Source organism: Sturnira hondurensis, unplaced genomic scaffold (assembly GCF_014824575.4).
Source record: "Sturnira hondurensis isolate 20B ecotype Veracruz unplaced genomic scaffold, ASM1482457v3 Scaffold0024230, whole genome shotgun sequence".
Lineage (NCBI taxonomy): Eukaryota > Metazoa > Chordata > Mammalia > Chiroptera > Phyllostomidae > Sturnira > Sturnira hondurensis.
The window spans coordinates 540,074-553,322 of NW_028096861.1; the positions used below are offsets into that span (position 1 = coordinate 540,074).

Below are 13,249 nucleotides of genomic sequence, written 5' to 3' on the forward strand. Positions count from 1 at the left end.
ATTTATTCAGGGGTTGAATGATCAAAGCACTAGTACCTAGAATTGCTGGTGCTCACTGTATAAGATTATCCTAAACTTGCAAAGCTTACATTTTTACTAAAGTTAACATTCTAATAAAGAATATTGCAGAGGGGTTATGACAATTTAAAAGCTTAGTTACTAAATTAATCTTATTTCTGTAGCAAAATTCACCAAACATTCATTACGGTTGTTCTAAAAAACAAACAAAACCAAAATTTCTTCTGCATATGCTCAGTGATACACCTACTGCTTTTATTCTATGGTCCTGTGTCTAAGAGTAGTGCCATGGTGCGTACATTTTCAATTTTGGGACTTTTCTCCGTGAGTGTGCACATGCATATACGTGTATGAGCCACAGAAAAACCAGATTTAGAGAGAAATGTATACACTATTATTAACCCTTTGTTTAATCATTGCCAGCATTGACAACACAATGTATTTTTCTTAACACCTAAAAAGTATTATTTTATATTTTACAAGAGAATAAATGCCCCCAAATTATCCAACTTCCTGTATCACTTCATCTGCATTCATAATATAAACTCGTATTTCTTAACTTTGGTCTGCTGAGTTGGCAAGCAGGGGAAGAGATATATCAAATGTTGACTTTTGTGTCCTAATCAACTGTGAATACTAATAAAGAGTACAGCTCATCTGCAGACTTATTCATTGAAAATCTTGGTTGGTTTCATGTGTTTCATGTCCTTAATTTATATGCAAAATCTCATCAAAAGTTCAGTTTTTCTTCTTTCAGATAGTAAACACTTTATACAATTGCAAGCTTGATTAGAGACTTTATAAAGTACAACACCAGAAAGGTTTGGTGCTACAGAAATAGAAATTAATTACCTTCCCCTCTTATATATTTAAAACCAAATTTCAACTCCTGGATAATGTTGTTTCTCCTAAATATTTTCAGTCTTGTATTTATACCAAGTTGAGACTTGTATACTACATTACAAGCTGATTTATGGTTTTTTTCTCTTCCATCTCCTGAAGTAAATTGTGATAATGACTGTAATTGATACCATTGTTCCTATCATATTTCTGCCACATTGCCTTGTTAATATTTTGTGTCTCCTAAAATTAATTGGTGGCTAACTGTGTTATCCTCATCATGCATACATTTTTAAATACATTGCAGTGATGTGTAAGGTGCATTGCAAAAATGTTAATTATTTCTAACATGTTAACTTGCTTAATAGATATAGATTTGGCACAATAGTGAAAGGAATATATTTCTTCCTAAATTGAAATCTGTCTTTTGCTTTATGAACTTTATTAGTAAATTTAGATTCTAATAAATGGTGTCATCTGCATTCAAATATTGAGTTTTCTTCTTTGTTTCTTTTAGAAACACTTTTCAAAAACTGGGGGGGTGGAAATGGGAGGGAGATGGGGAGGACTTGGGAGGTGGGCTGGGATGGGAGTAAAACATAGAAAACTGTACTTGAACAACAATTAAAATAAAAATTTTAAAAAAGAAACACTTTTCATAGTGTTACAAGCATCTCTAATTCGCACACCTTTAATGTTAGGCCGATTAAAAGAGTTAACTATTTGATCACTCTAAAACTTAAACCATACCCCACACAAAATAATCCCACCATTTAAAAAAAATGTCAGACAAGTTTGATGATAGTAACTACTTTAAATATTGAGTATTTGATCATTCATCCTAGTTGTATGTGAAAATAATAAAACCCTATTAAACAGCCTTGGGGCTCTGAGAAACACAAAGTTCTATTACATGCCAGGATTCTATCATGCATGGATGTCCAGCTATAATATTTTTTAAAAACTAAGTATATTTGGTGTATATCATATTAGTTTCAGGTGTACAATATAGTAATTTGATGTTTATATATTTTAAAATGTGATCACACAAAGTCTAGTAATTATCAGTCACCACACAAACTTATCACAGTATCATGGATTATATGTCCCTTTACCTTTTCTACCAATCCTACCCCCTTCTCTCCTCCGGCAACTATCAGTTTAGCCTGTGTCTATGGGTCTGATATTGTTTTGTTTTACTTGTTGGTTTGTTTTGTTTTTAGATTCCACATATGAGTGAAACCATTTGGTATTTGTCTTTCACTGCTCATTTCACCCAGCATAAGTTGTCTCAAATGGCAACATTTTATTCTTTTTTTATCGCTGAGTAATATTGTAACAGGGTGTAGCAGTAGCCATGGCAGGTCTTCTTGGGACCATGCGGCTTGGGCAGAGAAGAACCGCAGGCTCTTCCCTTCCTGAGATACGTCTCTTCTCTCCTCTTCTTTTTCCAAGATGCTGTACCCTGGACTGGGCAGAGCAGGAAGGAAGGACTGTGCATTTGTAGGTATTCTAAAGGAATCTGAGATCTTAATGAAGACATTAAGTCATTACTCTTAAGTCCATATAACTTTTAAAATAAATAATCCCTTTCCTTTTCACCAATCTCTGCCATTGAGAGATGTCTTTCCCTGGCGGCAGGCAAGGCAAACCTATGGCAGGCAGGGGGGTCCTGGAGCACGAGTGTGGGGCCATTAGGTAATAGTATATCATCCCCCTGTGTCTGTTCTGTAACAATATAGGAATATCATGTTTCCTATACTGAAGAATAAAGTTTGTGCGTCACCTCTTACTTATCCATTCATTCATTGATGGACACCTTGGTTGCTTTTATACCCTGGCTATTGTAAATCATGCTGCAATGAACATAGGGTGCACGTAACTTTTTATTTATCTAAGATCTAAACAAATTTTGTGGTATTCTTGAGTTTTCATAATATACATTTAATCTTTCAAGCTAGTACCTTTTGGTAACTTATTCTTTAACAAATATTGTTTGCTTACTAAACGTTAATTTGAAGATTTCATGCTTATACACTTGGTCCCCAAAAACATGTTAACTGAACTACACATATTTCTTTAGAGAATAAGTTCTCAGAGTTTACGAACTGATTGCATCTCAGTTTTGGTGCAGATTGTCTCCATTCCCTGTGGTGTCACATATCTGCACTTAAAAAGTAGATTAGAAATGAATAATGACAGCACAATGATTCTCAAGACAGAAACAGAACCTGGGTTACTCTAAATTCTGCCATCTGTGTGACTGCTTTGTGTTTCTATTTGTGTTTAAAATGTAAAACACTAAAACAGTACAAAATTCCAGGCATAATTTCTTGTTATGAAAATATAACTTTTAATTTATACATGTTTTACTAAGTTTGAATTTTTCTGGTGTGAAACTTTAGATAAGGCTATTAATCAGACTTAAAAATATGTGCTACCAGCCCAAATTAGTCTTGAGTGATACAAAGTAAAAAACTGAGTTTTAAATTGTTCATTGAAGATTGGGTCACAAAATTGTGGAAAGACATTTCCTAAGCAACAACAATACAATGTAAGGAAATGAATACCTACATGCACAGAATATTCATATGTGGGGGGGAGGGCGGGAAGTAGGAGAAACAACAGAAAATGCTGGTCTGACCTTGCCAGAATGAAACAAAAAGGCAGTTTCTTAATACCTTAACAATTTGCTCTAAACAGTGGACGCCTATTCTAAAGAAATGGGTGAAATGATGCCAAATTTTCCTTTCATTAAGACATTTTCACAAAAAAAGAAAAACTTGTGAAGTTTTTCAACTATTATAGAAATCTTCGATAAGTTTTCTGGTGGAGATATTTTAGTATCACCCTGGATGGTGCGGATCAGTGGATTGAGTGCCAGCCTATGAATCAAAGGGTCTCAGGTTTGATTCCAGGTCAGTGTAACTGCCTGGGTTGCAGGCCAGGCGCCCAGGAGGGGGCGCTTGAGAGGCAATCACACATTGATGTTTCCCTCTCTCCCCTTCCCCTCTCTCTAAAAATAAATAAGTAAAATCTTTTAAAAGTATTTTAGTTGAAATTTTGAAGTGTGAAAAATGTGAATGCCTGCAGATTTAACCCCGAGCAAACAGACATGGAAGGTACTGTAATTCATGAAAGTTATGAAATCAGATTTGTGTGATTCTCTTTCAAACTTATTCACAATGTTAAGATCTTTCATATTTGTATATCTGGTTTTAATATGAAATAAAGTTTAGTAATGCTAAAATTAATGAAAAGTGTTCTGCTATCAACTATGAACAAAACTTCACAAATTTACCTATATCATCTATTAAATCTATAAAAATATTAGATTTTATGAAGTCATTGACAAATATCCAGATGTTAAAGCTCACATCAGAAACTGTACTAGTATTATTCATATCCACAGTAGACCAATATGTAGGCGTGAGTTCTCCCTCCTTTAAAAATACATCAATGAGCCCTGGCTGGTGTAGCTCAGTGGATTGAGTGCTGGCCTGTAAACCAAAGGATTGTGGTTTGATTCCCAGTCAGGGCACATGTCTGGGTTGCAGGCCAATTCCCAGCGGGGACCCATGACAGGCAACCGTACATTGATATTTCTCTTCTTTCTTTCCTTTCCCCTCTAAAGATAAGATAAATAAATAAAAATTTAAAAATACATTAATGAAAGTAGAAAACATCAAAATTTGGTGTTTGTTGTTAGGACATTGCACATTACTTTTTTTACTGTGCTATTTGTTTCCTATTTTATTTTTATGTTGGCATGGTAGGGGAGAGAGAGAGAAAGATTCATAAAATAAAAGATCACCCTGTTTCTTTTGTGGCTTTCGTTAATTGTTTAATTTCACCACGATTCTTAAAAGAAGTATGTCATATAGAAGAGGAGGCTCTATATAGTCCTATTTGCAGTTAAAAATGACTAGTGTAGGACTTTGCGGGTGCTGGATGGAGGTGTGCAATGGGGAAACAAGTAGGGACAAAAATAGCATAAACGATAAAATATAATGAAAATTATCTGCTTCATCTGCCAAATATGTTGGTTATTTCAATGATGTCTGATATATATATATATATATATATATATATATATATATATATATATTGTAGTTAAATGTTTGTTGAATGAGTAAATTGATGTTGGATATGTTGGTGGGCAGATTATGAGCATCTTTCCTTAGAATCATTCACTGGAAGCATAGTGTGGATGTCACTCGTGTTGAGAATATTGCATCTATGCACAGTATATTTTCCTTATAGTACCAATACGATCCTTACAAAATCTAGAGTACGTCATGCCACATATTTTGCTGAAAACCATTATTTGACTTGCCATCTTAGTCAGAGTCAAATGTAATGTCATTGCTCTTCCCTCTGCTTGGAGCCCTGTTCCCTAAATTCCTTCTGGACTTTTGTGAAATGTTAGCTTACTAGTTAGTTTACTAGAAAGACTTTTCCTAAGCCATGCAAACCCACATTGTTTTGTTTTCCTTCATAGTATCTGGCACTTTGAAACATTTATTTGTGTCTGTTTTCCTCTTGGAAACATAAGATCTATTGGGGTAGGTAGTATGTTTCGTTCTGTAACTTGGACAGGTGCTTAGCATATAGTAAGTAGTTAGTTACATAGTTTTAGAATATGTGAACTTGTCTGTTTATCTCAGAAGTAACGTTTGCTTTGTGACAATCTAGTTATTTATTAAGGCAGTCGGACTTCAGTTTTGAATCTTCAGCCTGACGCAAGTCGCATATGTCTGACACAACGAAAATAATGAAATATTCTGCACCAAGCAAAGTAACTTTCAACTGGACTATAGGGAATATTTTGGAAGGCTTTATAGGGAGTAGAGACAGCCAACCAAAAGGACGAGCCCTTTCTCCAGAAGACGGTTGATAACACTATGTAGCGGCTTCCCCAAGAAGCTGTAGGAGGGCGGAGAAGGAGGGGGAGCCAGCAAACAGAGGGCGTAACCAGGCGGAGCTATAGTGAGCGGAGCTATTTGGGACTCTTTTGTCCCTCTTTGCTCTCCGTACGAAAACTTTGGTGGAGAGGGTCACAGACATGGCGGCTGTAAGGGTAAGTTGAGGGGGAAAAGCTTGCTTACTTTTTCAAGGGGCCGATAGCATTCTAGTATCTATGGAAGGGAGCTTCCAAACTGCCAGAAAGAAACCCACAGCAGTCGGCGGGCTGGCTGTGAGCGTGTGACAGCAAGGCCAGGGAATCTTGACTGTTTGAAACCTGGACACATCCCCGTCTCCCGTTAACAGTTTTCTCAGGCTGGGATTGTAGTCTCTCTTGAATTCCCTACGACTGACTGTTTGCACAGCGACACAATGCAGAGTGGGAACCGCTGGGTGAAAATGCTGGACTGGGCGGCAAGTGGCAGCAGACGTCTAAGTGTTGAACTGAGAGAGAAGAGTGTCCTGAGCATCTGTCTGGGTGTGCAGGACCGGGCCTCATGACCCTTTGAAGGACTTTGTTCAAACTTTATTTCGGTTGAAATACACCAAGATAGACACGTCCTACAGTGTCTCTGCAGTTCACGGGTTTTGCATTCTGTCATTCAACTGCGGATTGGAATAGCAAGCCTTTTGGTTTTGAGTTACTTTAGCAGTTTGTATACAGGAAGTGACTACGCTGGCTGCTAGCTGCACTTGCCTAAGTAGAGTTCAATAACAGTAGGCGCCAAATAGCTACATATAACACGGGATTTTAGTTGTTAAATACACTGCTTTCAGGGGATACAACTGTGAGTAATTCCGTTCATTCAGGTTTTGGATTGCTTCCGTATCCGTCCTGATTCGCCCTTCTCACTCCATTTCTGCAGTTCTTGCTGTAACAATGTACCTTTTTAACTGGAGTCACTATCTGCAGCTTGACTCCCAAGCAGTCTATTTTCCCGTGCAGTGCCACACTAGTACTTAATACACAGATCTGATTATGCCCCTCTCCTATATAAAAACTGTTATTAGCACATTATCTGCCATTTAGTGTCACATCAAACTCCTGTGTTTAGAACATCCTGCCCCGGATTTACAACTCCATGTCCTGTTTCTGAGGAACTCTCCTAACATTTATACTCTGGGCCCTTTCTCCTTCACTTTCTCTGGCCCTGAAGTGCTATTTCCCATCCTTACATACATAGCTCCTGTTCATGGTTCATTTAACAGGTAAAGTTATGTTGCCTATACATATACTAACCACAAAATGCCTTTTCAACATAGTACCCTAGGTCCTGGCCAGATAGCTCAGTTGGTTGGAGCATCGTGCTACAACAAGGTTGCAGGTTCAGTTCCCTGGTCAGGGCACATTCAACAAGTAAGCAGTGAATGCATAACTAAGTGGAACAACAAATCAATGTCCATCTATCTGTCTCTCTTCCCCACTATGAAATTAATACACAGAGTAAAAAAAAAAAAAAACAACATAGTATCCTGAACCTCTTAAATCTAATTTAAGTAACTTTACTTTGTGCTCCTAGAAGACCCTGGACATACTCTTACCATACAATTTACCACGTTGCAAGTAATAGATGATTTACTTGTCTGTTCAACCATTCTAGACTATAAGCTACTTGAGGACACCAATTATAACATTGTTTCCATCCTTAGTACATAACACAAGTATAACTTATATCAGGTACTCAATAAATTCCAGATAAATAACTACCAGACAATGAAGATAAAAGACATTAAATTAAACAGTGAAGATGCAACATGTAACACAAATAACTCTCATTTACAGCAAGGTAAGTGGCTTGCCTCAGGAGCAAACCAGAACACTATCTTGTCACTGAAGCCTGGAGAAGGAGAGTTGGACACTCCTTTGATTTGCCAGTAGTAAGTCACTATCAGCAGCCATGTGCCACATGCTTGCCACAAAGCCAGGTGCTGTGTTTAAGTTCTTTACATATGCTATTTTACTTAATTCTCAAGACAACTTTACATTTTGGGTGCATGATCAGTTTACAAATGAAAAATGAAGGTTTAGAAAATGTAAGGAAATTGCCCACACTTATAATGCTAATGGGAGCTACAGTGAGATAAACAGATTGAACTAAAATGATACCCAGAGAGCCTAGATTGTCCGGGGTTAAGAAAACAATAAGGGGTGGAAGACTGGCATTGATTTATCACCTACTTTGGCCAGCTGCTTTACATATCTTACTTCAGTTTAATTCTCTTGGTGACCCTAAGAAATGGATAGTATCCTCATTTTACATATGGAAAAACTTAGGCTTAGAAAATATCCTTTTGAGTTTTCTCATTTATGTTACATAATGGCCCTGTGAGCAGGTACCATTATTATCAACATCTTACACATACGGAAACTGAGGTTTACAAAGCTTGAGTAACTTTCCCACACAGTACTGTGCAGTATACCTGCATCTGAAATCGCGTGATCTGAGTCCAGATCATGGGACTTAGGCTTGAGGAAGCATCTGCGAGCCGTGGTACCCAAAGGATGGTCTGTGTTAACTTCGAAACCCCAGAGTTCAATACAAAGAGTAAGGTAGAGATGGTTCTTGAAGGCTGCTAGGTAACTCTGAGAAAATTTACATACAGCTTGAAATACAAGAGCTTGTTGAACAGGTATGATGGTGGAACACTGATACACAATTACCCTTGAGGAACAAGTACTGTGCTAATCTCTTCTGCTGGCTTTTTTATTGTCTTACTAGATTACACTAGAATTTTCTCGTATGAAATTTAATAGGTAACACTGGTTAATATCATTATATGAATTTCACATGTACAGCTTCGTAATAGGACATTTTTATTGTATGCTCACTACCTAGACTCCTTCTGTCACTGTGTATTTGATGCCATGTTCTGATGGTATCAAATCTGATACTTGTTAAATATCTGATTTGATTTTCTAAATCAAGAGTTGGCACTTTTTTCTATAGGGCCAGATAGTAAATATTTTGGACTTTGCAGGGCACATAAAGTCACATGTTCCTTTTTAATTGTTTATTCTTGTTTTTACAAGTATTTAAATATTAAAAACAATTTTTTAGCCCAGAGTCCAGCCTAGACTTAGTGCAGAGCTATAGTTTGCTAATCGTTTCATGTATCTATTGGCCATTTGTATCTCCTCTTGGGAGAAATGTCTGTTCGGGTTCTCTGCCCATTTTTAATTGTACTGTTTATTTGTTCGGTGTTGAGTTCTATAGATTCTTTATATATTTTGGAGATTATGCCTTACCAGAGCTGTTGTTTGCAAATATCATCTCCTGTTTGGTTGGTTGCCTTTTGTTTGTTGGCAGTTTCTTTCACTGTGTAGGAGTGTTTTACTTTGATATAGCCCCACTCATTTATTTTTGTGTTTATTGCCTTTGCATTTGGAGTCATTCATAAAATGCTCTCTAAGGACAAGGCCCACAAACTTAGTACCTATGTTTTCCTCTATGTAGTATAATGTTTCATGTCTTATGTATCAGTCTTTGATTCATTTTGATTTTAATTTTTGGACATGGGGGCAATCTGTAATCTAGTTTCATTCTTGTGCCTGTGGCTTTCCAATTTTCATAGCACCATTTACTAAAGAGGCTTTCTTTTCTTCATTTTGGCTCCTTTGTCGAAAACTGTTTGCCCATAAACGTGGGTTTATTTCTGGGCTCTCAATTTGGTTCCATTGGTCTGTGTGTCTGTTTTTCTGCGAACACCATGCTGCTGTGATTGTCATCACTTTGTAATATAATTTGAAGTCAAGACAGTGTGGTGCCCCCAGCTTCCTTTTTTCCCAGGATTGTTTGGGCTATTCAGGGTCTTTTGTGGTTTCATACAAATCTGAAGATCTTTGCTGGACAACCTGGATGAAATGGTTAAATTCTTAGAAACATACAATCTTCCAAAACTAAATCAGGAAGAATCGGAGAATCTGAATAGACATATTAAAGCTAGTGAAATTGAAACAATAATTAAAAAACTCACAACAAATAAAAATCCTGGACTGAATGGGTTCACAGGTGAATTTTACCAAATGTTCAAAGAAGACCTAATGCTTACCCTTCTCAAACTATTCCAAAAAAATCAAGAATAGGGAAGATTCCCCAGCTCATTTTATAAGGCCACCATTATCTGAATTGTAAACCAATAAAGGCACTACAAACAAACAAAATTATAGGCCAATATTCTTGATGAAATTAGATACTAAAATCCTCAACAAAATATTAGAAAACCAGATCCAGGAATACATTAAAAAGATTGTACACCATGATCAACTAGGATTTATTCCAGGGATACTAGGTTGGCACAATATCCACAAATCAATAAATGTGATACACCACATAAATAAAATTAAGGATAAAAACCACATGATCATATCAATAGATACAGAGAAAGTATTTGATAATATCCATCAACAATTTTTGATAAAAATTCTGAGCAACAAAGCAGTACAGGGAACATATGTCAACATAATAAAGGCCATATAAAACAACCCCAGAGCCAACAACTTACTCAATAGGCAAAAACTACAAGTGTTTCCCTTAAGATTTGGAATAAGAAAAGAATGTCCAGTTTTACCTCTCTTACTTAATGTAGTACTAGTGTTGTAGCCACAGTAATCAGACAAGAAGAAGAACTAGAAGGCATTCAAATTGAAAAAAGACATAAAACTCTCATTAATTTCAGGTGGCATGATACTCTTTATAGAGAAGTCTAAAGATTCCATCAAAAAACTACAAGAACTGATAAGTTAATTTAATAAACTAGCAGGATATAAAATAAATATCCAGAAATCAGTTGCATTTTTATACACCAATAATAATCTATCAGGAAGGGAAATTAAGGAAATAATCCCATTCGCATATGCTTCAAAAACATTGAAATAACTAGGCAATAAATTTAACAAAGGGTGTAAAACCTGTACTTGGAAAATTATAAGAACTTGAAGAAGGTACAAATAAGTGGGAGCCTATACTGTGTTCATGGATAAGAAGGATTAATATCATTAAAATTCCCATAACACACAAAGTAATTTATATATTCAACACAATTCCTATCAAGATACCAATGTTATGTTTCCCAGGACTAGAATAAATATTCCAAAAATTGATATGGAACCACAGAAGATGCCAAATAACCACAGAAATCTTTTTTCTATTTAAAGCAATTTTTTCCTTTTTAAAAATTACTTTATTGTTGCTCAATTACAGTTATCTGCATTTCACCTCCACCACTTCCTCCACCCCAGCCAAACCTACCTCTCTCCCTTGCTTCCACCCTCCCCCTTGGTTTTGTCCATGTGTTCTTTGTAGTAGTTCCTAACACCCCTCCTCCCCACTACCCCCTCCCCCCTCCCCCCTCCCCTCTGGCTGTTGTTAGATTGTTCTTAATTTCAATGTCTCTGGTTGTATTTTGTTTGCTTTTTTCCTTTTGTTGATTATGTTCTACTTAAAGATGAGATCATGTGGTATTTGTCCCTCACCACCTGGCTTATTTCACTCAGCATAATGCTCTCCAGTTCCATCCATGCTGGTGCAAAGGGGAGAAGCAACTTCTTTCCCTCTGCTGTGTAGAATTCCATTGTGTAAATGTACCATAGTTTCTTGATCCACTCATTTATTGATGGGCACTTAGGTTGCTTCCAGCACTTGGCTATTGTAAATGGTGCTGCTATGAACATTGAGGTGCATAGGTTCTTTTGGATTGGTGTTTCAGGATTCTTTGGGTATAATCCCAGCAGTGGAATTGCTGGGTCAAAAGGTAGTCCCATTTACAGTTTACTGAGGAAATTCCATACTGTTTTCCACAGTGGCTGCACCAATCTGCAATCCCACCAACAGTGCACTAGGGTTCCCTTTTCTCCACATCCTCTCCAGCCCTTGTTGTTTGTTGATTTGATTATGATGGCCGTTCTGACTGGTGTGAAGTGGTATCTCATTGTGGTTTTATTTGCATCTCTCTGATGGCTAGTGATGCTGAACTTCACCTTCTCACACCATACACAAAAATAAATTCCGAGTGGATTAAATATTTAAATGTTGAACTCAAACTCATGAAAGGTGCAGGAGAAAACATAGGCAGTAAAATCTCAGACATTTGTCATAGCAGTATTTTTTCTAATCTATCTCTTCAGGCAAGGGAAACAAAAGAAAAAATAAATAAATGGGACTACATCAAACTAAAAAGTTTTTTTCCCACCAAAGGAAAAAATCAACAAAATAGAAAGACAACCCACTTATATTTGCCAACAATGTATCTTATAAGGGATTAATATCAAAAATTTATAAAGAATTTAACACAACTAAACACCCCCAAAAAATTCAGTTAAAAAGTGGGCAAAGGCCCTGGCTGGTGTAGCTCAGTGGATTGAGCACTGGCCTGTGAAGCAAAGGGTCTCCAGTTTGATTCCCAGTCAGGGCACATGCCTGGAGTGCTGGCCAGGTCCCCAGTAGGGGGCGCAGGAGAGGCATCCACACATGGATGTTTCTCTCCCACTCTTTCTCCTTCCCTTCCCCTCTCTCTAAAAATAAATTTAGAAAAAATTTAAAAAGTGGGCAAAAGTCCTGAATAGACACTTCTCCAAAGAGGATATGCAAATGGCTAATAGACATATGAAAAAACCATCAGAGAAATGCAAATTACAACCACAGTGAGCTATCACATACCCGTCAGAATCACTATGCTCAATAAATTAACAAACAACCAGTGCTAGAGAGGATGTGGAGAAAGGGGAACCCTTTTGTGCTGTTGGTGGGATGCAGACTAGTGCAGCCACTGTGGAAAGCAGTATGGAGATACCTCAAAAAATCATAAATAGGTCTGCCTTTCAACCCAGCAATCCCACTTCTGGGAATACATCCAAAGGAACCCAAAACACTAATTTGAAAGAACATAAGTACCCCTATGTTTATTGCGGTGTTCTATACAATCATCAAGATATGGAAGCAGCCCAAGTATCCAGGAGTAGCTGAGTGGATAAAAACTATGGGGCATTTTTACAATGGAATACTACATGGCCATCCAAAAGAAGGAAACACCCTTTGCGACAGTATGGATGGACTTGGAGAGCATTATGCTATATGAAGTCAGCCAGTCAGAGACTAATAGCATATGATCTCACTCATATGTGGAACCTAATGAACAAAACTAACAAGCACAATAGAGACAGACTCGTAGATATTGAGCAGGCTAACAGCTGTCTGTCCAGGACAGGGTGGGGGGTGGGGTTGATGGATAGGTGTGGGTGGAGGGATTGACTAAAAAGCAAAAATAGAGAAAAATGTCACAGATACGGACAACAGTGTGGTGATTGCCAGAAGGGGGGATTGAGGGAAGTGTAAGGGAGAATAACATGTATCTGACAAGTTTTGATACTATTTCTTTTAAAAACGTCATTGGCATTTATTTATTTATTTTTAATATTTTATTTATTCAT

General features: G+C 37.1%; 1 protein-coding gene across 1 annotated transcript in view; it reads left to right on the forward strand.

Moving 5' to 3' along the window:
- Nucleotides 1-5,831: 5,831 nt before the first annotated feature.
- The window catches only part of APOOL (apolipoprotein O like), a 40,515-nt gene continuing 33,097 nt past the window's right edge, over nucleotides 5,832-13,249 (forward strand). The window contains exon 1 of the mRNA XM_037038338.1: nucleotides 5,832-5,938. Coding sequence (XP_036894233.1) covers nucleotides 5,924-5,938 — 15 coding nt within the window. The 5' untranslated portion in view covers nucleotides 5,832-5,923. The remainder of the gene's footprint in view (nucleotides 5,939-13,249) is intronic.